Here is a 22,999-nt window from a genome sequence, read left to right on the forward strand (position 1 = left end):
TTGCAGTTTTGGGTACTCAAAAAACCAGGCTCTTCCATTTTCTTAGGAAAATGCCCATTTGAAAATAAAAAATTGGGGAATGGAGAGTAAGTAGGTATACATAGGATACTCCTCTTTTTTTTTTTTTTTTTATGAAATTTATTGACAAATTGGTTTCCATACAACACCCAGTGCTCATCCCAAAAGGTGCCCTCCTCAATACCCATCACCCACCCTCCCCTCCCTCCCACCCCCCATCAACCCTCAGTTTGTTCTTTTTTTGTTTTTTTTTTTGAATGTTTTTATTTGGGGGGTAGGAGTCTGTGGATGGAAGATGTGAGTTATATGTAACTGTTCATATGTAAACATTTGGGAGTTTATAAAAAGTGAGAGTCCAGGTGCCTGGAAGCTCAGTAGAGCATGAGACTCTTGATCTCTAGATTGTGAGTTCAAACCCCCCACTGTGACGAGCTTACTTTAAAACAAAAGGTGAGTTATATATCAGAGAGAGTGTGTGTATGTATATAATATAAAATATATAATAAAATATAATATATAATTATATTCCAACTGAGTCTTGCCTGGCTGCATTTTGTGGCTCTCAGACTTTGTGAGTGATTTAGACAGCAGTGTGAGATTCCACTAGGGGGCAGCAGAGGCCAGTTCTTTGCATTGCACACTCATGGCTGCCCTGTAGATCAACAGCGGCAAGAGGATGCAAAGTAGTTAAAATTTTTGCTGCGATAACTTTGAAGAGTTTATGGTTTGTGGAAAATACTGGTACTTTATGGAAGAGATAATAGATTTTTTAAAAAGTATCCTTAATTGTTTTGTAAATTGAAATAATAAGAGTGAAAAGACAATTTCCATGAGCATTAATTTACTGAAGCTTACTCTGAATATCTTAGGAATGAGATAAGAGGAATCTTTTGCTAGTGAAAATTTGTGCTTCTTTAAAGCTAAGACTTGGTAAGATCCTAAATTTAGCCTGTTTCTTCTGGATGTACTGGTGCTGCTTTGTTTCTTTACGTGACCGTCTGCCTTGGTCTGCTACTATTTAGAATTTAAAGTCTTTTTTTTTTTTTTTTTTTTAAAGGGAAAAACCAATTTATTATTCTGTATCAAGAAGCAATGAGCTGGGGTAGTGTAGGGCCAAAATAGTTACAGAGGTAGGTAAGAGGACAGAGCCTTCTCAGTTGTGGGCTAGTTCCAGGCCCTTCCCCCTTGCCCTCCTGCTGTCGCTTCTCAGCACAGCAGGCAGAGTGATCCTTTTAAACACAAGTCAGATGATGTCAGTCCTCTCAGGGCTTCCTGTTCACTCAGAATAAAAGCCAATGACCTGATATTATTCAGTCCCCTCCAACCTTACTTTCTATTCCCTGCTTGTCCCTATATTCCACACTGGTCAGACTGTTTCTCCTTTATGCCGACCATGTTCCCCTCACCTCCCCCAGCCCCCCACCCCCAAGGCCTTTACGTTACTGTTTCTTTTGCTGGAATGGTTTTTCCTCAAGTATCTGCATGACTGTCTTTCTTAACCTGCCCCAACTACTCTTCCTAACCTCAGTCTATATTTTCTTTTTTCCCCATAGCACTTAATACCTTCATGGATAGTAGAGCATTTCCTTATTACAGTGAATCTCTTTCTCTTCACTAGAATGTAGGCTCCATAAAGACTAGGGAAATATGTCTTCTTAATTGATACACCCTGAGTGCTTAGAACAGGCCTTGGCACAGAGTAGACAGCTGAGATAACACAGTGACTTTCTCAAATCAGACTCATGAATCAGAGCTTCCCTAAAATTAATTATCTCTTGCAGGATAACAGATTATCCCACAACTGAGTGTCTAAAAGCGAGAACTAGATGTTCTCTCCTGGTTTCCGTGGATCGGAAATGCAGGGGTGGCTCGTTCGGGTTCTCTGACTTCTCATCCGCATCCTTGCAGGTCTGGAGCCCAGGTCTGCGGTCATGGTGTCACGCGGTCCTTGAAGGCTCCGCTGGGGCTGGATCCCCTTCCAAGCCCGTTCGTCTGCTTGTTGGTCAGAGGTGCCTCTCAGTTCCTTCCACACCTTTTTTCTTTTCTTGAGACTTTTCATAGCAGAGCAGTTGGTTGGCTTCCTCAGAGAGAGCACGAGAGAGAGTAAGAGGGAGTAAGGTGGCGGCAGCGGTGTCTTTTGTGACTTAGAACTTGGAACCCAAACTCCATCTTGTGGTTGTACAGGTCAGCCTTATTCTGTGTGGGGAGGACCACAAGGCTGTGGATGCCAGAAGGTCCCGATTTTTGGGAGCCGTTTTAGGAGCTGCCTACCACCCCTGAAAGCAAGCTCGCCTGACAGTTTGAAAGATAAAGGACGGTAATGGCAAGGAACGTGCGAGGCAGGAAGAGGTCTGGGAACCCCGCTGTAGCTCCACAGGGCCATTCTCGTCACCTCAGGGTAGGCTCTGGCCAAGACTGACCTCGCAGTCACTAAGCCACGCGTGCCGTTTATCACTTTCACCGTTGGGCCACCGCTAGGCTCACTCACATGGCTGACTGCAGAGACCTGCCGCTTGAATCCACAGACTTCAGACAAACCTGGTACATCTGTTATTTAGCATCTCCTGCGTGAGGGCTCCCATGCTGGCACGCGGCGTGTTTGTTTCCCCGGAGGCCTGTCGTTAGTGTGTTTATGAGGAGATTTGACCGTGTCACTTTTTTTCAGCCGGAGGAGTCTCCGTGTCCTTCCCTGTCATTCCCACAGGGAGCGAGCGGGTTGTGACGTAACCGTTTACTTGGTAACTCTCAGGTGTCTGTTGAGTGAACAGATGGAAGAGCTCAGTCAGTGTTTATACCAGCCTGGTGGGAGAGGCCTGTTTGTCAGGAAACGACTTCTCAGGCTTGCGAGGTAAAATGTGTCTAAGGTCCCTTGGGAAATACCAGGACCGGGATGTGTCCTCAGGTCTCTCTGACCCCGCAGCTCCTGTTCTTGCCAGTGTGCCCCAGAGCAGATGTTTTCAGTTAGTGAAATCTAGTGGCTGCTGCTCCCAGGCAGGGTTTCCACAAGGCGAGAAAGCCAGGTGCTTGGAGAAGGAGGGTAGGTATCCTTCTTTAAACTTGCTGCCATTTGTGATCATGAAGGCCAACTAAAAATACATGCACTTTCCTTCTTTATTTGGATTATTAGAGGCAGATATCCCATAGTTGATCAACACCATCCTGGAAAGTCAAGAAATTCAGGTTTGGATCTAGCTCTGTCACCTGCTGGCTTTGTACCTTTTGATCAGTTCTTAATCTCTTTAAGCCTCAGTTTCTTCTCCTGGCATTAATCGTCTCTTTCGGTAGTTTCCAGAAAGTGATTTCAGGTAGTATAGTTTTTAGGTACCACTTTTATGTGTTTTCTTCTTGTTTTTAATGTATTAAAACTTAGTCTTGTTTTTAAGTTCTGGGGACAGAGTTGATAGAGTCTAATGATTTCTGCCTTTTCTGTGTGAACTCCCTAAATCCTTGTTCTTACTCAGTTTGCTAGAAGCTTTCCGTGCAACACATATTAGCCAACTTGGTTTTGTTTTTTTTTTTTTAATTTTTATGAACTTTGTCAAACTGTTGAGCCTATTATGGTGTACCTGTTTGTATTTCCAAAATCTTATGCTGCAGATGACTTTATTTTACCCAGAATATTTCCCGGTCTGTCCTTTTCTCTTTTAAATCTAGTGTAGAGTCTTCAGATAGGATTCTGTGAGTCAGAGATACCTCTTTTCCTGGAATAAGCTCTCCTCTGTACCACACTGTGCAGGAGGAACAGAACGTTTAAGTGTGATTCCTGTGGCCTGTCTGTATGCATCTGCGTGGCTGATGCCCTGTTGAACCTCAGTGACAGGTGCTCTTGGGGCTGGTTGCCACTGGTGAGGCTAAGGTGTAGGAGGACAGAAGGAGATGCAGGGAGGAGGGAAAAGAAGGGCTGTGGAATAGCAGAGTGTGGCCAACAGTTGTCTCTCTTTCTCTATCTCTTGATGATACTTCTACTGTGAACAAAGGCTAGTATGTTAAGAATCACAGGTATAGAACTTTACGTTCTGAAGGAACCTGAATCATCTCATTTATCATCTGAGTGGCTCAGGTGGTTAAGTGTCCAACTCTGGCTCAGGTCATGATCTTGCGGTTCGTGAGTTTGAGCCCCGCATCAGGCTCTCCGCTGTCAGTGCAGAGCCCACTTTGGATCTTCTGTCTGCCCCCTCCATGCCGTGCACACTGTCTTTCTCTCTCTCTCTCAAAAATAAACATATAATAAAATTTTTCAAAAAGTATATAATTTATAAATAAGAATGTAATATATGGTGATAAAATGACTCATTATCCAGGGTTATAAAACTAATGAATAGTACAGCTAGGGCTTGAATTCAGTTCTTTAGACTCCAAATCCAGTGTTCTATCTGCTTACACAACTTCTGGTGGTTTTTTGCATCTATTTACTCATCAGATATTTGGTGAGCAGCTTTTAGGTACAAATGTATGGTAGGTATGGAACATGCATTCATATATGTCCTCAAATTTACTAATCGAGGTAAGGAAGTACCCTAATATTAATAGTACTAAGATGTGTTAAATGAAGTAAGAATGACACAAAGATGTAGATTTTAAAAGCACGTATGTTTTCATTTTTTACTTCATAAGGACTTTTGTTATAAAAATAGTGCTTATTCACTATATAGATTCTATCTTTTTAATGTTTTATTTTGAGAGAGAGAGGAAGAGAGTGGGAGGGGCAGAGAGAGAGGGAGACACAGAATCTGAAGCAGGCTCGAGGCTCTGAGCTGTCAGCATGAAGCCTGATGTAGGGCTCTGACCTGAGCCAAAGTTGGACGCTTAACTGACTGAGCCACCCAGGCGCCCCTCACTATATAGATTCTAGACATTGGCAGAACCTACCAGCTACATCATACCACCTAGAGAAATTTTCATGTATGATGTATATATATTTTTAAAATTACAAAAAGGGAATTATTCTAAATAGAATCTCTTACACCCTGCTCTGTAACTTGGAGAACCAGACCGGGAGAACTGAGAATGGCCAGGCAGTTGTGAGCCCTGGCAGATCTTGCTGAATGGGCAAAATTTAAGGGACACTTAAAGTGTTAGGTAGAATGGAGTTTACGTGTTGGGGAGAAGGCATTGGAATAGCTGAGGACTAGTGGTTACTGGGTGGAACGCAAATTAGTGCCAGAACAGCAGGGCTTTTCCTCCTTCCTTTGGTCAGAGTTTGTTTTGAGGTTAAAATTACCAGTGGGACCCAGAAGTCAGTGGCCTGGGTCTCTCACGTTGAGCTAGAAATGCCAGTGAGCTGTATGTAGCATGTGAAGGCAGACAATTGTGATCAACCCATTAGGGGTCTGTATAGCTGATAGAGGTAATGAACTGCAAGTTTAAAGCCTCCGATATGCAATGATTAGCTGGAGATTTTTGTTTTTGTTTTGTATTTCTGTTTTTTTGTGGGTGTTTTTGGATAATTTCTTGGTCTTCCCAGAAATTTGCCTTCTCTACCAATTGCTTGTGTAAAAAAGATTGGCAAATTAATGTAAAATGAAGTCCTTCCTAAATTCTAAAGGGCTACTAAATGTAACGTACTACTACAGATGGTGAAAATGAGATTTTTGTTGTTGTTGTGTTTCAGTTGCAGGGCTTTTATTTGGTGCCTACAATGTTTCTTATAATAACCTGTGTATTATGGAATTCCAAAATGTAGATCTTGTGAAGAACATTTATTTCTCTTTATATATATACTAAGCCTCAGTCCTTGGATATTGCTTTTGAAATATAAAAAGCTAGCTCATGGGTAAATAGACTATCCGTGTAAGCATTTGAAAGAAAAAAAAATGTGCTTCTGCCTTCTTTTCAAATGTGTATTTATTTTTAAAATGAAAGCTTACTGGAAATTCTTGGGTGTTGGTGTGTAGGAGATAATTTGTGCTTTCTGTGTGTTGTTTTAGGGAAAAGATGTGTGTGATGTTCAATAGGTAAAGTGGCCAGTTATGATCTTTTCTGTAGATGCTTGCCTTATGGGGTTCGACTTTGGACATTTTTTTCCATTTTCCTTTGGGAATTTTGTTCTTCTAAATTCCAGTGTTGTACTCTGTCTTAACCTTATGCAGATCTATGTGTCTGTTGACTATAGTTGTAAAAGGTTTGGGTATGGCCCATGTGTGACTTGAATCCTGATCTATTCTTCCAGATTATTCTTGGGTACCTGAATGGTATAAGGATTAGGTATAATGATTAGGCTTATTATTCTTGTTTATTCGTCCATCTGAAGATCCAAGGGCTTCAGGGAATGCTGTTTTGATACCTTAGAGATTTCTTTTAACCCCTTTGCCCCTGTTCTGGCACACATTATCTAGGCCTGGTGGCATGTTTATTTTCTCTCTCCGTCTCTGAATTTGGATATAGAATGTTAAAGAGATCGATTACCCTTTAAGCCACCCATACCCATCTCCCTTCTTCCTAATTGTTCCTCTCTGGGCCACATGAGATAAGCTTTCTTACTTCTGAAGATAATTGACCTCATCTCAAGAGTTTGGCTACCTTGAGGGCATTTTGATATAGTGCACAGCATGGTAGTCATTATTAACCGATATCTGTCCCCTTTGCCTTTAACCTGTTGTTGGTGAGATCTTGGAGCTTCAGAAGTTGAGATGTCTCTCAGATACCTTGTCTGCTCTGGGTTTTTTTTGCCTCACTACTTCATATAATAGTGATTCCTGCCTTCACAGATGGTTTAATCCAGTACTGCTTAGGGGAATGCTTTTTCATGTTTCTTCATAGCAAATGATGTTGAAACATTTTGAATCGTAGTAGGTGTTGAAATACAGTGAGGAAGGTATTTGGTACTAGTTTCTCATTTATGAAACAGTAAAAGCTTTACTCTATCTCCTGTTAAATACCCATGCATTAGAAACCCTAGAAAAAGCTAATCAGCCTGAAGAAGACAAAACTATCCACTGGACTCTTGTCAGATGCTGTCTTTTCTCCCTGGAAAACTGGATTCTCCCCTAATGTTTGACTAATTGCTAATTTTTTAGATCTCTGCTCTTAGACGCCATTTGCCCAGGGCAGTTTTCTTGACACCTAGACAGCATTCAGTGGAGTTCTCTGTTACGGTTTTATAGCTTCCTGTACACTTACTAACACTCCTACCACTTTATTGTTATTTGATGTTTTGGTATCTGTCCCTAATAGTCTGTAAGCTCTGTAACAGCCACAACTATGTCAGTTTTAGTGCCTGGCATTTAGTGGCCCCTTAAATTTTTTTTTTTTAATATATGAGTTAAAGATAAATTTTAGCACTTTGGATATGTTTTGTTTCCTACTTTTCTGTGTGTGTACTCATAAAAATGTATACATATAAGTAGGTATTTCTATAAAGATATTACCCTGGAATTTCACCTTGCTTGTTGGAGTAGAGTTTTAAAATCAGCATGATGTGAAATTGCCCTTCCATCTTTATCGTACATAGAGTAAGTCAACACAATTTTTCCCTCCAGCGTTCATTGATAAAATTGTGTACAGTGGTATTCTCTCTACACACAGCCGTCCAGAGTTCTCCAGAACCAGACTCTGATGTACCCATCTGGCAATCCTCCCTGCTGTCCACTTGGTTACCCTGGTTCGGTTGGGTTTCTCCTATCTTAAGTTAGCTAAGTTTGCCCTATGTTTTCTGGTTTCCACTCCTTAGTTCATGCCATTCTCCCGCTTTGGAAGACCGTATGTTTTCCCTTTCTGTTCACCTTCAAGGTCCTCCTCAAATTCTACCTGGCCCTGACCCACTCTGAGTGGTCTTTTTCCTCTTCTGAGTTTTTGCCATTTATTGCCCCTGGTCGTCCTTTGACATTTAATAATGTTACCTTCTTCGGGATGTTGTCTTGATTTTGTGTGTGTTTGTGTTTTCTAGTCAGCTAGATTGTTTGACCACTGAAGACAGAAATACTCTTCTGTTTCTTTGTGTTCTTCACAGTTTAGGCCTGGCACAAAGTTTCTCACTAAATGATTTATTTGGTTTTAACTATAAAAAGTTGCTCCTCACATTTTATAGCATGAACCTTGAATAGAGTGCTTTGATGAGAATATTTTTCATTTTGTGTTTTTAAAAAACATTCTACGAATATCCAGTTCTGTTTTGTCTTACTGCTTGCACGTAATGGCTGACCCCGAGTTATAGGGGAGTCTGTATGCAAGTAGCACAAGAGGTTTAGTAGCTGTGGGTGCATTGTGGCCCAGTTACGTCGAAATTTCTGGTGGTACAGCATGAAATAAGAATTTTACTAGGTGAGGGAAGAGAATGGATTGGAGGATAGCTTTTCACTTGAGCAGAGATCCATTTCTTAAAACTATAGCACTGTTTTCTGAAAACAGTGCTATTCCCAAGGTATAAAATCCCCAGAAAGATGATTTGATTCCTTAATACAATGGGTGCCATGTTCTTACATGACTAATTGTAACCTAATACTCTCGTGGCTTAAATGAGAAATTGCTACAGAGAACTATTTAAGAAATTCCTTTTAATTGATTTGTTTCTTAGGATCTGGCTCTCCTACCTTGGTATAGCCTAAAAGTCACTTGGAATTGTAACTAGTAGTGGAATGTTGAAAAAGATGCTCAGAGCCCTAGTTGTCTGTCGTCACAGAAGTGAACAAAATGGCATTCCTAATATTTACTAATTAGGTGAACTTGCTTCTTTGTTACCTATTTGTCAGACTGTTGAAATGTAAAATGCAGATTGCACTGATGTGGAAGAGATTGTTTGTTTGTTTAGGTACAAAGAGGATGGTGAAGCTTTATTAATTTTACTTCCCTCTGAAGAAAAAGGGATGGTGCAGCAGCTTCTCCAGAAGAAAGTGCCTGTGAAGGAAATCAGGTAAGAACTGCTGGGTGTGTTGAAGTTACCGTTGGGAGAACGGAGGTGCAGAATCATCATGCTGAGTTATGTACACTTCATTCCCTCCTCCCTCTCGTCTTCCACTGTCTGCTTTGTGACTTTTTTTGTTTGCTAGTGTTCTTCTAAACACGTTTTCTGGAAGACTGTTAATGCAGAAAATAAGATGAAATGGAGAACTTGTTAGCTTCAGCAGGCATTGATTGTTGAAGAGATTATACATATTGGATAAAATTTGTAGGGTTGTATGTCCTTTTCAGAGGACTCTGCTGTCCATTGAAGATACTCAGATTGTCAGCAGATTTGATCAGGATCGGAGTTTCATCTGCACTGGGGTCCTTGAAACATCCGGGCTTTACTTGGAGGGAAGATTTGGAGGGTGTTTAGATGGGAAGTGGGGCAGGTGGGTTGGGTAAGGGTTCGATGGAACAAGACTGAGTTGAAATTGTTGAGGCTAAGTGAAAGTTTTCTACCTTTTGTGTCTTTAATTTTATATATGATTTTATAATTAAAGTAAAAACCACCTCGTCCACCCCCATCTACTACTATCCCAGCTTTGCAGGAGCAGAGTGGTTCGGTTTATAATCAGGGAAAAAAGTGGGATTTATTTTGTGAAACATAGACCCTTGTAAGAATTTCATTCTTTCCTGTAGCTTCCCTTGGTGGAGTTAAGTAGCAATTCTGTTACATTGTGACTGATTTCTAGATAAGGAGACCATTATTTATATCTTTTGGCTCCTTGCTTATTATTTGAAATTGGCTTTATGATATTTGGCTGAAAATGGAAGTACTTACAACAATGACATTAACTTTCATTTATTCTATTGCATGGACAGATCTCCTGTTGGAGTATTTTCTAACATTACGGACCTAAGAAGCAACCAGTGATAATTGAATGTTAACCTTAGTATCTTTCACTTACCATGGGGCATTTAGAGATGATTTCTGATCTTGATCTTTTTTCCCCCCTGCATTATGCAGAATACCTGAGAGTCAGGTTTACGTTTAGTGTAATTTCAGTCTAATCTGGCTCCTAGATGAGAAATAGTGTTATAGGTTTAAAAATACTGAGGAAGATAGGAAAATGCTATATACTGTTTTCAGTTTCTAAAATTGAGATGTCTAAGTTTAACCTGTATTTTTTTGTTACAAAGAATTAATCCAGAAAAACTTATAGACGTCCAGAAAAAATTGGAATCATTTTTAGCACAAGATCAAGATTTAAAAGGAAGAGCTCAAAGGGTAAGTCGTTGGTAAATTGGATACCTTAGTTGGAATGGAGCATATAATAAAGTTAGAATTCATCATTTTCTACTACTTTACGTTTCATGGTTATGCTTCAGGTAGTCAAGTGGTGCAGTTCACAGATAACCAGAACATTCTTTAACTTTTAAAAAGACTCTGTACCTCGAAGCCTCGAAGCGTCCGGGTGGCTCAGTCGGCTAAACGTCCAACTCTTGATTTTGGCTCAGGTCATGATTTCACGGTTTTTAGGATTGATCCCCACACTGCGTTCTGTGCTGGTGGCATGGAGCCTGCTTGGGATTCTCTCTCTCTCTGCCCCTCCCTTGCTCACACTCTCTCTTTTTCTCTCAAAATAAATAAATTAACATTTTTAAAAAACTAAAAAAAAAAAAAGATTATGTATTTCTTAGAACAAACTGGGAAAATGTCAGCTTTGTGCTTCTTCAGCAAGCTTATTGTCATTTCTTATATCAGCTTAAATTTCTAGAAAGCATAGCACTTTTACTGAATCCTCTTTAAGAATGAAATTTTAATCTATAAATATGACTTAATGTTCCCAAATTACTTTTTTTTGACTTAGAAATCCTCTTGATTAGCAAATACAAAGAATTACCACTTTCATTTAAACTTACTTTTCCGTTCCTAGAGTGCCTAGCAGTAGATGCTTTAGAAAAGGAAGAAGGGAAGTAATTTTGTGTTGTGCTAACAGCTTCCTAGTCTCTAAACGGACAAATATTTGAATCCCTGTTACAAAGCTCATCCTTTTCGCCACGCTCTTATGTACATGGAGGTTACCAGATCTACATATTATCTCTCTCTCTGCATCTCCCATAACATATCAGCAGTGAGTTAAGAGTGTCAGGATTCAGAGGTTGGATTCTGTGTCAGCAGAGAGATGAAATGAGAGGAAGGAAATAAGAGATGTGGAAAGAGCATCCTAAGTGGATAAGGAGCCTGAGCAGAGAAATGGTCAGTAGTAAGGCTTTTATGTTATGGTTTTGGAACTGGATATTCTTGGGAAAGAAGTTTTATTTAAAGAGCAGATTTTACGTTTCTGGTTAAAAATTAGCTTCTGTTATATTTTATCAAGTTAGCCTCACTCTGCTTAAAATACCATGAGTGATGAAAGCTGGAATTTAAATGCTTTCTTTGTGTAAAGTGCTTAGTCATGATGTGACTTTGTTACATGGCAGTTTGATATGTGTTCTTTCTTCATCTTCCCAACCACCCAGGAGGGAGGCAATACTGATGTGACTTTACACAGGAGTAAATAGTAGATGGAGAAAATTAAAAATTGTCCAGGATCGGGGTGCCTGGGTGGCTTAGTCGGTTGAATGTCCGACTTCGGCTCAGGTCATGATCTCGCCCCATGTCGGGCTCTGTGCTGTCAGCTCAGAGCCTGGAGCCTGTTTCAGATTCTGTGTCCCCCTCTCTCTCCGCCCTACCCCTGCTTGTACTCTTTCTCTGTCTTTCAAAAATGAATAAACATAAAAAAAAAAAATTAAAAAAAAAATTGTCCAGGATCACATAAGCTGTTAAGTAGCAGACCTGAGACTGATATCCACATGTGACTTTCTTCAGAAATTCCATGATACATCAGGAGGATTATAAGAAAACTAAATACTGAACTGTGCCAAGTTGGATTTCTATAGTCTCACTTCACCTGAAATCTAATGAAAAAGACCTTTAAAGGGGACATTTTTTTTCCTTAATTTTTGGGTATGCAAACATTTGTGTGTGCAGATATCATCTAGCAGACATTGTTTAAATCTTTTAGAAAGTTTGGAAATAGTATGCACATTTAAAACTATTATACATGAATTCTGAGATGTCATGACTTACTGCATACCTAAGAGGTCATTCAATTATGAATCAGGAAATAAGGAACAATGGAAGGATGTTTCACTAGTTTGTGCATACAACAAATGAGCCTTCCAGAACAAAGATTATAGAATGCACACTGAAATAAATGATGTGATTTATTGGGTGTCACGCATGGTTTAGCAGAATGGCTAACTGTATTGCCAGCAGCAGCAAGCTATCTAGTTTCATAGAAGTGATTTTCTAGCCTTTGATTATAATCTGGAGAGAACAAAAACGATAGGCAACAGGGGTGATTTTTTTGTGTGTGTGAACAATTGTAGGGGAAAAATTATCCTTGAACTGGAGCCATTCATTGTTTTTCATGCCTCTGGAGACAGGGAAAATGGTTTGAAGAAAGGATTAGTATGAATTTATAACAAATATGAAGTTCAGGAAATATTGAAATGGGAATTAAATGGACTTATAAAAATTTTAAAATAAGAAATGCTTGCATAGATGTGTTTCATCATCTTTGTTGCCTGACTGTGTTACAGACTGATAAAGGATCAGGATCATGTTTAAATTTTGGTTTATATAGTTCTTGGTATACAGATACCTTTTTTCTTTATAAACACCAAAGAAAAATAACACAAGTTCATGAGGACAAATTACTTGAAGTGATAATGTAAAAGGGAAGGCTTTAGGAGTAAACTTCATGTCATGATTTTATTAAGCTTCATTTAAATACAGTAACATTTTATTATGTTAGAAAAGGTATTCTTTTCTAAGAATAAATAAAGAATACCTTTAACTAAATAATTAAATAAATACCTTTAACCAATAACTAAAATAATTATTACTAATAGCTAGTATTTATTGGTACTTACTATATTCCAGAAGATACACCCTGGTACTCTAGATCCATTTTCTCGGTTGATTTCTCATAACATTTTAAATAGAAGGTGTTATGATCTCTGATAGATGAGGAAACTGACAGAGATACAAGAGGTTTGAGCAGCTAGTAAGATAAGGAGCTCAGATTGTCATCTGTATCATTACATATCCTACTTTTTCCCCCTGTTAGACTATACTGCAATGGACTGATACTAACTTGTAGAATAGATTTCTGAGAAGGTGATATTCTATGTTGAGTTGGCTTGATGAAACCAAATTTAAAGTCTTATCTAATATTACAGTTACAAAAAGGTAGTTTTTTTTAAATGTAGAATGGAGATATGCTCAATTATTTTATTACTAAATTTTTTTATTTTAATGTTTATTTATTTATTAAAATTTTTTTTTAACGTTTATTTATTTATTTATTTATTTATTTATTTATTTATTTATTTTTTCAACGTTTATTTATTTTTGGGACAGAGAGAGACAGAGCATGAACGAGGGAGGGGCAGAGAGAGAGGGAGACACAGAATCGGAAACAGGCTCCAGGCTCTGAGCCATCAGCCCAGAGCCCGACGCGGGGCTCGAACTCCCGGACCGCGAGATCGTGACCTGGCTGAAGTCGGACACTTAACCGACTGCGCCACCCAGGCGCCCCAACGTTTATTTATTTTTGAGACAGAGAGAGACAGAGCATGAATGGGGGAGGGTCAGAGAGAGGGAGACACAGAATCTGAAACAGGCTCCAGGCTCTGAGCTGTCAGCACAGAACCTGATGTGGGGCTCGAACTCACGGACCGCGAGATCATGACCTGAGCCGAAGTTGGCCGCTCAACCGACTGAGCCACCCAGGCGCCCCTTAATGTTTATTTTTAAGAGAGAAAGAGAGAGACAGAGAGTGAGCGGGAGGAGGGGGGGTGCAGAGAGAGAGTGAGACACAGAATCCGAAGCAGGCTTCAGGCTCTGAGCTGTCAGTACAGAGCCGGGCCTGGGGCTCAAGCCCAGAGCCATGAGCCGAAGTCATCTGCCCAACTGACTGAACCACCCAGGTGCCCCTGTATGCTCACTTATTTTTAAGATATTTCACTACTGTTGAATTTATCCCTTTGGTTAATTTTCTTTTATCTGAGTTTAAATTTATTTTCCGTTTCTGACTATTGTATGTGATACATGTAAACCTCTTATTTTTACAGTGTTTTGTCTCCTATATACGCTCAGTGTATCTGATGAAGGATAAAGAAATATTTGATGTGAGCAAGTTACCTATACCTGAATATGCCCTGTAAGTATTCATATTACACTTTTAGTTGTGAATCCTCAGAGGTAGAGGTCATTTGTCTGCAACCTGGTTCTCTGAGAGTCCTCATTGAAACTGCTCTGCCTTAACTTAAGAGAATCTGTTAAAGATCTGCAGAGAAAAAGATTATGTAAACTAGAAAACTAGGTGAGTGTCTAGTTCTTGTTGTTTAAAGAAGTTTCTTACTTATAAATGAAAATTTCTGAAAGTTTCACTGGCAGTTTCCTGTAGTTTCATCTTAAAGGAGGTGGAGAACAATTGGTAAGCGCTGTTTGAAATCTTTAAATGTCTGTAGTCCTCTTGTCTTTGGAACGCTGGCTTGGAACACCATAGACCATTCTTTTTTATGCTTTTGACACAAGTCTCCTTGTCAATTCTTCCTTTATTTTAGATTGATCCCTATAACTGCTTGCTTATTGCCTGAGTGTTCTTTGTGTCTTGGTGTTTCTTATAGGTACTCACAGTTACCATAGCAAAATATCCTCGTTTAGTAACTGAGGTTACTATTACATAAAAAAGGAACTGTTGGTTTGTTTTGGCTCAGTATTTGAAGGACTTTTTTCCTAACCTTTTCAGCTATAAAGGAGGAATGCTCATTTTTTCAGTGGGGTTCTACCTGTGGGAAAAACATTGACAGAATTCTATAAAGCACCCTTGAGGTTAATCATAGGTTAAATATCAGCATAAAATTCCTAGTCAGTGATGACACATGTATTTTCAAGGCAAGGTCTGTGTATTTGCCTTGCTCTCCAGGAATTTGAATGTCTTTACCTTTAAATGGAGTCTGATAAAAACTTGTATCTGGGAGAGTTGCTGTTTTCTGCTCTTCGCATTAGATTGTGAGTTTAGTATAATAGGTAATTTGTCAGTTGTAACATTTTAGAATGATTGAAATTGCTAGATAACAGCATGAGGCTCCTGACTCTCTGTGTAGGTAATTGATGGAAAACTGCACACCATGGATATAACATGTTTTTGTCACTGAGCTGTTTATGTAGCAGTAACTAATTTCACCTTTTCTGAATATGATTCTTGGTTTAAGTTATTAGCTCCCTTTTAGTATTCCATGAAAAAGTTCTGTCGTGGTTTTCTGATTGACTTAGCTGAGATATTAGTAAACAGGAGAGGCACAGGGCTCTGACACTGCAGGGTCATATTAATGGGACATTTTGTTGCTACAAAAGCCAGTAAATCTCATCTGTTCCCAGTTGACAACCTTTGCTTTTTACTGGTGATGTCTAAGGAAGGCAGAAAGTTAACTTCTGAGCCTAAATTATTGGTATAGTTTAATTTGGTGGTGTTTAGATGTGTAAGTTCCTTGATCTATAAATTCCTTTAGAAGCCCTTTGTTACCTAAAGCAGTGTTATGTGTGCAGGATATAATAAATGTTTTTAGAAATTGTTTTCCTAAAGAAACATGTTTTGAATAGTATGTACAGTTCATTGTGCTAGATGTTAAAAAATTATAGATGTACGTACTCTTACCTTAAAAGGGCTCCAAGTTTTAGTAGCTGAGAAAGACACACGACTATAATTGTAATACACTGAGAGAATGCTCTGATGGATAGGAGTTTATGATCCCACCCTGTAGTCTCCATAATAGTAATAATGGGAGGTGCTCAGTAGTGGCTGCCTGTGTGCCAGGCCGTATGTTAAGTACATTGGATCTGTGAACTCATTTCACTCTTACGACAACCCTAGGATATCAGTACTGATCATGCCGTTTCACAAATGAGAGAACTGAGGTATAGAGGTTCAGTAACATCCTTCAATCACACAGCTGGTGATGACAGTCAGGATTTGAACATCAACAGTCCCATTTCTGAATCTGTGCTTTCCCACTGCACCTCTGAGTTTTCTTGAATCATGTCTCATAGGAAAGAGGCAATGGAGCCATGTCATCATGTTAGCTGTTTATTGTAGCAGGCCAGGTTTCAGGAGTTTATTTCCCATCTGCGAGTAGGAGCTTAGCTGATCAGAAAGTGAATCTTGATCTTAGAAGGAGAAAATAATTTTTCTTTTCTTTTTTGGTCTCGTTTAGAAATCCTTTCTTTTTGGGGTGCTTGGGTGGCTCAATCGGTTAAGTGTCTGACTTTGGCTCAGGTCATGATCTCACGGTTCATGGGTTCAAGCCCTGCGTCGGGCTCTGTGCTGAATGCTTGCTCAGAGCCTGGAGCCTCTTTTGGATTCTGTGTCTCCTTTTCTCTCTGCCCGTCCCCTACTCGTGCTCTGCTTCACTCTCTCTCTCAAAAATAAATAAATGTATTTTTGTAGAAGTGATTATGTCATAGTAAAAGAGGAGAGGACAGTGGTAATTTGAGTTTGTTCTTTGCAGAGAGCTGTTTTGTCCTTTCTTGACCATGTCTTTTTCAGGTTTAGTATTGACATTTCACAAAGTGTTTTCATATAGTTAGCAAGTCGGATTGTTACAACAGCTGTGAGGTGGGCCTTGTAGGTATCGATATCCTGTATTTGAGGGAGTTGAGGCTGAAAGAAGTAAATTGGAAATAGGCAGATTTAGTACTTGACCTGTTCCCTTGTTTCTGGTTTCATGCTCTTTATGTTATACCTTGTTAACCTCTTAATGAAAAGTGAGGTATCTTCAGTGTTTTCTGATGGGTATTTGGTATTTTTTGGCTTGCCTTTTGGATCATCTAATCTGTCAAGATTGAGTTGTATTTCAGAGGAGTGTTTTTTTAAAAACTCCAAAAATAGATCTCCACTCTTGAGAAACTGTTGCATAATACCATAAGCACACCATCAGTGTGCTGAGATAACTGTTTTCGTTTGTTCATGTTTAAGATCTCTTGGTCTTGCTGTGGCACCTCGGGTCAGATTTCTTCAGAAAATGCAGAAACAACCCCCCAAAGAATTGGTGGTGAGCCAAGATCACAAACAAATTGAGCCAAGGGCTCCCTCCCTCACCAATGATGAAGTAGAAGAATTTAGAGCCTACTTCAATGAGAAAATGTCCATCCTTCAGAAAGGTGGGAAAAGACCAGAAGAGACAGAATGCACACCGGGTAAGGGGATTAGTGATGAAGAGGAAGAAGAGAAGGAAGATGAGGAAGAAATGGAAGAGAAACTGGCAAAAGCAAAAGAGTCTCCACTTCAGTCTGTCCCTAGCACTGGGGAGTCCAAGGAAGCCCCTGGGCAGTTCTTAGACAGAGATGAGGACGAGGACGATGGACACGATGCTGATTTCTTTACAGTGAAGCGGCACAATGTGTTTGGGTTGGACCTTAAAGAGAATAAAACACCACAGGTAAGTTTATTCCCACTGGGTGGTCTTCTGTTATTTCCCACCACTTCTTACTGTGTGTTGCTTGTGGCCTTTGGGGGGAACTCTGGGGGCAGGAAGGACTAGGAGAAATTTGTAGAATGACATTCTTTGAAGTGAAGGCTCCCTCTTTCTCCATATTTAAAGATGGAATAAGTGCCAGAGAATTGTCCTTGTTCATAACCTAGGGAACTCTAAGAATGCTGACGAATTTAATCTCATTTGCTGCTCTTCTGAGGCATGTTTTAAAAGTAGCCAGAGCCATGGTTATAACGGTAAGGAGGGCAGGTGATGGGGTTCTATGGTTTATAGCGTGACGATCCTTCACTGTGATTGTTAACATACTACTTTCTGATTTAAATCATTACAAATACCCCTTACAACAATTTAATCTCCCTAAGCATGGATTTAACTTGTAACGAGACATTTGCTTTGGGGCACCAACACAGGGTCTTAAATAGAAAGCCAGCACTCCTTTTTAAAGGCCACTTATGAAGGTTTGTTAAAAATTTCATGTAGATCCTTTGTTCCTCTATAGGTACCTGCTAGGAAAAATAAAAGAGAGAATTCAGATAAAGCATCTGTTTTCCGGAGTGTCTGTAGGTGCGCGGTTAATGGGTTTCTCCTCCCCTTCCTTGGTCCCCTTCTTGTTTTGTATGCATTTATTCTTCATCATTTCTTTAAAGTGAATTGAATTAAAAACTGAAGCTGAGCTCTAATTTTTAATAAACTCTAAGACTCACAGTGGAAATTCTAAATTTTGAACTGTGAAACTCAGGTGGTGTTTAAGTAACTAAATAAAAATCTTGGAAAGGTAGCAAACATCATTATTGAGTACTTAATGTATAATTTGGTGTTTTCTGAACATTATCTCATTTGGTCCTTGAATAACCCTGTGAGGTAGGTACTGTCTCATTACACAGGTAAAGGGAAAAAACAACTGGGAGACAGAGACCGTAAGATAGTGATGTGCACTGTTTGTTGCTGGCATAGCTGGAAATTGAGCCTAGGTATTCTAATGTTTTTGGTTAAGTAACGTGGATAATGATCTGGTTTTTGAAGTGTGATTTATTACTCTTTGTTATAGAATTGGTACACTTTGTGTTGTATCTGATAAATCTGTGGTTAACCTAAGGCCACAAAGATTTCCTCCTATGTTTCCCTGGGAGGTTTTATAGTTTTAGTGCTTAAATTTAGGGCTAAAGTTTATTTTAGATTAATTTTTGTGTATGGTGTGAGGGAAGGGTTAAGGTTCTTTTATTTCTTTTCTTTTTTTTTTAATTGGGGTCTAGTTGAACCAGTATCTTTGTTAAATAGTGCTTTCTCCATTCAGGAACCTTGTCCCCTTTGTCCAGGGTTGACCACGTACACGTAGGTCTCTTTGACTCTCGTCTCTCTTAGCCATCCTTTCGCCAGTAATACCCATCTTGATTAGCTTCACGGTAAATCTCAAATTAGGTAGTACAAGTCTTCGCACTTGATATTTAAACAAAATTTTGTTTTGGTTCTTTTTGGGCCACTGTATTTTCTTATAAGTTTTTGAACCAGCTGGTTACTTGGTACAAAAAAAACCCCTTATGTTATCTTCATTGAGATTTCATTGAAATCTTTAAATCTGTTTGGGGAGAATTGACATCTTGAGTTGTCTGATTCAGCAATACAGCATATCTTTCCATTTATTTAGGCTTTTACTGTGTTTTAGTGTGGTTTTTTGATTTTAAGCATGTCTGTCTTGCACATTTTTTTGTTAGATTCATCTTTATTTCATAGTTTTCAATGCTATTATAAATTATACTGTTAAAATACAAATTTCTAATCCTTTGTTTTCAGTATTTTTGTATGCTAGTCATTCTAAACTGACCCATTAGTTCTAGTGGCTTTATTTTGGGGGATTCTTTGGGATTTTCTCTGTAGATGGTAATGGGGTTTGTGAATAAAGATGGTTTCGTTTCTTCTTTCCAATCTGTGTACCTTTTATTTCATTTTCTTAATTATATTTTATGTTGAATAGCACTGGTGAGAGTGGCCATCGTTGTTCTTTTCCTCATCTGTGGGAGGGAAAACATTCAGTCTTTTATGATTATACTTGATGTTAGCTTTAAGTTTTGTGTAAATGCTTTTATCGGGGTGGGAAAGTTCCATTCCATTACTGGCTGGTTTAGTGCGTTTATCAAAATGGATGGTGAAAATTTTGTCACATGCTTCCCCCCACCCCAGCTATTAAGGTGAATATATACTTGTTCTGTTAACATACTGATTTTTTTAATGTTGAACCAACATTGAATTCCTTTGATAACCTTCACTTAGTCACGATGTGTTTTATCTATTGCAGGGTTTTGCTTTCTAATATTTTGTTAAGGATGTTTGTTTCTGTGTTCATGAGGGATATTGGCTTGTTTTCTTCTAATGACTTTGGGACTGTGACACATTTAAAAAACTTTTGATACATTTTGCCATACTATCCTATAGAGAGGTCACAGCCCTTGACCCTGGCCTTGTATGCCATTGCCCCTTTACTTACTTTAACAATGAATATTACCACGTTTTTACTATTTTGAAAAAAAAATCAGTGAGAAATGTCTTACCATTTGAGTTTATCTTTTTTTGATTCTATTATTGAACATCATTTATTTCAGTTGTATAATTTCTGTGCTTGTCTTTTTCACTCTTTTCCTGTGCTGTGATACTGGTCTTTTCTGTTGGTCTCCAAAAGTCCTTAAACATTCGTTGGTGTTCTTGGGTTTTTAAACTTTTTCTATTATCTTCTGTCACACAAAATTGTGTGTTGGCCTGCCTTCCTTACTGGATTCTGAATTCCTTGAAATTAATGTCTTACTGGCCAGTATGTACTCAGGGCCTGGTACAGTGTCTAGCTCCTGTTGAATTTCAAAGATGTTCCATGAATGAATGAGTGATGTGCTGAATTTCTTATTCTTTCACTTTGATAATTTTATTTGCTGTGAATTAGATATAATTCATACCTGTGGGGTTTATTTTTGGAAACCTATATTTTGAAACTATGTAAGATTTTAAAAATATGATTTATCTGATTGGCTTAAAATGATTCAAAAGGTATTTAATTTTCTATAAGCATGAGCATAAATAACTTTCTTTTTTTTACTCATTAAATTATATGCCTGTGTAGGCCAAGCTTTGTAATTTAGGTAGTAAATAAAAGTATCTAATAGTAATGATGTAAAGTTCTAACCTAAGAATACATTTTCATGGTGTACTATAGGAAGTTCTAGTTTTAAAATACCTACATGATGTTTTTATTTTTTTATTTTTATTTATTTTTTTTTTTCAACGTTTATTTATTTTTGGGACAGAGAGAGACAGAGCATGAATGGGGGAGGGGCAGAGAGAGAGGGAGACACAGAATCGGAAACAGGCTTCAGGCTCTGAGCCATCAGCCCAGAGCCTGACTCGGGGCTCGAACTCACGGACCGCGAGATCGTGATCTGGCTGAAGTCGGACGCTCAACCGACTGCGCCACCCAGGCGCCCCCCTACATGATGTTTTTAAATGAAATAAATTGGAAGTGTATGACGTATGCATCAAACGTGAGGAATAGTTTGGGACGGCAGGATTTTGAGAGGCTGGAAAAGGAATGTTTTTCTCTTTCTTCCTGCACATTCCCTAGTGCTGTATACAGCTACAGTTGAAATTACTGGTTCTTTGGCTGAAATAGAAAGGCTTACTGCCTCCCCCCCCCCTCCCCCCCACCTAATCTTGCCAGCTTTACTTGTTATGTGCCTTAAGGCTTTCAGAGTCAATGTTTACTTGCTCTCAGATTGTTACCATCTTTCTGGTTCTTCATCTTGTTTTTAAGGCATTTTGTTTTGCCTGTGATTTTTGCATCAGCATTTGCAGTCAGGTTTCTATTTTAGCCTTTGTTCTTGCATGTTATATTTTAGTATTGAGTTGTACTCACTGCAGGCTGCTTTCTTCCTGTATTACCTAATTTTAAGGATAGACCTGATAAAAGAATACCAACCAAACCATACTCACAATGGAAATAATACTTTTATTTACACATAAACGCTATATTCCCCTTGGGAGACTTAAGTACTTTTTCCAGACATGATTGTCTTTGTTCACATATTTTTTTGTTGCTCCTGTTTCATAATTGCTTTTAGGGACAACATACCAGACATGTAAGAGAACTGGTTTCATTCCTTCTATCACAGGCTATTCTTTGTCCCGATTATCTTTCTTTCCTTTCTTGCCCCCTTGGAAAGTGGAGGAGATTTGTTGAATCAGTTATAGCTTGGAGCATCGGAGGGGACACATTGGGTTGCAGATGACATGGGATTTGTTTAATAATCATTGTCATTGATAAAATAATTTATTTGGTGTTTTATCATATACCAGATGCTTACAAGTTCTCATTTTGTCCTCGTAACAGGAAAGGCAGATGATGATATTTAAATTTCACAAAGCCTTTTAAATGACTTTTCCAAAGTTACAGTGGTGGAGTCAGTACTCAGAACCTATCTCTGATGCCAAATCACATTCTCCTGTCCTGTTGCCTACCATATGATTTGTATTTAGTTTACTTGATCTAAATGGGTGATGTCAGCATAACTGATAGCACGTTACATTTCTTTGTGCTACCCATTGTGTGCAGACACATAGAATACAGAATTGGTATGTTTGCCTCTTTGGATCTGGGCATGAATGGAGAAGAGAGGTGCCGAGTGCAGGTGCAAGCAGTGTCTTCTGGAAGACTGCCCTGTCATAGTCCTTTTCTATTTGACAGGATGAAGGCATTAGCAGAGAAATAGATTTCCTTAGCACTGGGGAGCAAATCAAGAGTGACAGGGAGGTAGAGAGCGTAGTCAGGGTGATCATGCACCAGGGCAGTTAAGAGAAGGTTGGCTGACCTCCTGTCATCGGGAAGAAATCTGTGTTTTGGCTAGTTTTTTTTTTGGTATTGGCAAGAAAGTTGACTCTAAGGAAACAGTGTTAGGAGTGTGAATATATGATTACAATGATGAATTTGAAAATGATTTTAAAACATTTCTTAAATATAAGAATGAAATCTCTAAGCATATACTTTTGTGTTTCTCATTTTATAATTGTTTAGGGAGGAGACTGATAGGTGGATTCCGTTTTTAGCTCAGCATTTGTCCTTTTACAGCCATCTAAACAGTAAACCTAGGTCAGTCTTAAGATTTGAATGATACTCATAGATAAGTCTTTGTTTATAGTAGAATCTATATTACGTTTACTTGGAGTCTTACATTTTTGCACAGAAATTCTTGGTGTTGCAAGAACTCGCTGCTGGTAAAACATAGATTAGCTAATATTATTATTTATAAGTATCCTCTTACAAAAATATTCTAAAATTCCGAATCAAGATTCCTATATATGGAAGCTCGGTTTTTCTGCCTCTTGTCTCTGTCTTTTCTGTTTCCTCTTCCTCCTCCTTCCCACTTGTCTTTTTTCCCTCTTTCTGGGAGCAGTTACTGAGTGCCTACCAGGTGCCAGGGACTGTGGTAGGTACTTAGTGAGTTTTAGAGGCTTATGACTTGAGTTAATATAGCTGATAATTAAACTAGAATTTCAGTAGAGAATCCCAGTTTTGTCT

The 22,999-nt window shown here is 38.8% G+C and overlaps 1 protein-coding gene across 1 annotated transcript in view; it reads left to right on the top strand.

Annotated features, from left to right (window-relative positions):
* The window catches only part of DDX10 (DEAD-box helicase 10), a 285,466-nt gene that overhangs the window by 34,860 nt on the left and 227,607 nt on the right, over positions 1-22,999 (top strand). Inside the window, exons 10-13 of the mRNA XM_030332211.2 lie at positions 8,765-8,866; positions 10,039-10,126; positions 14,023-14,111; positions 16,929-17,391. Of these exons, the coding sequence (XP_030188071.1) occupies positions 8,765-8,866; positions 10,039-10,126; positions 14,023-14,111; positions 16,929-17,391 (742 nt within the window). The remainder of the gene's footprint in view (positions 1-8,764; positions 8,867-10,038; positions 10,127-14,022; positions 14,112-16,928; positions 17,392-22,999) is intronic.

The sequence above is a fragment of the Lynx canadensis genome, chromosome D1, assembly GCF_007474595.2.
Source record: "Lynx canadensis isolate LIC74 chromosome D1, mLynCan4.pri.v2, whole genome shotgun sequence".
In the NCBI taxonomy this organism is placed as follows: domain Eukaryota; kingdom Metazoa; phylum Chordata; class Mammalia; order Carnivora; family Felidae; genus Lynx; species Lynx canadensis.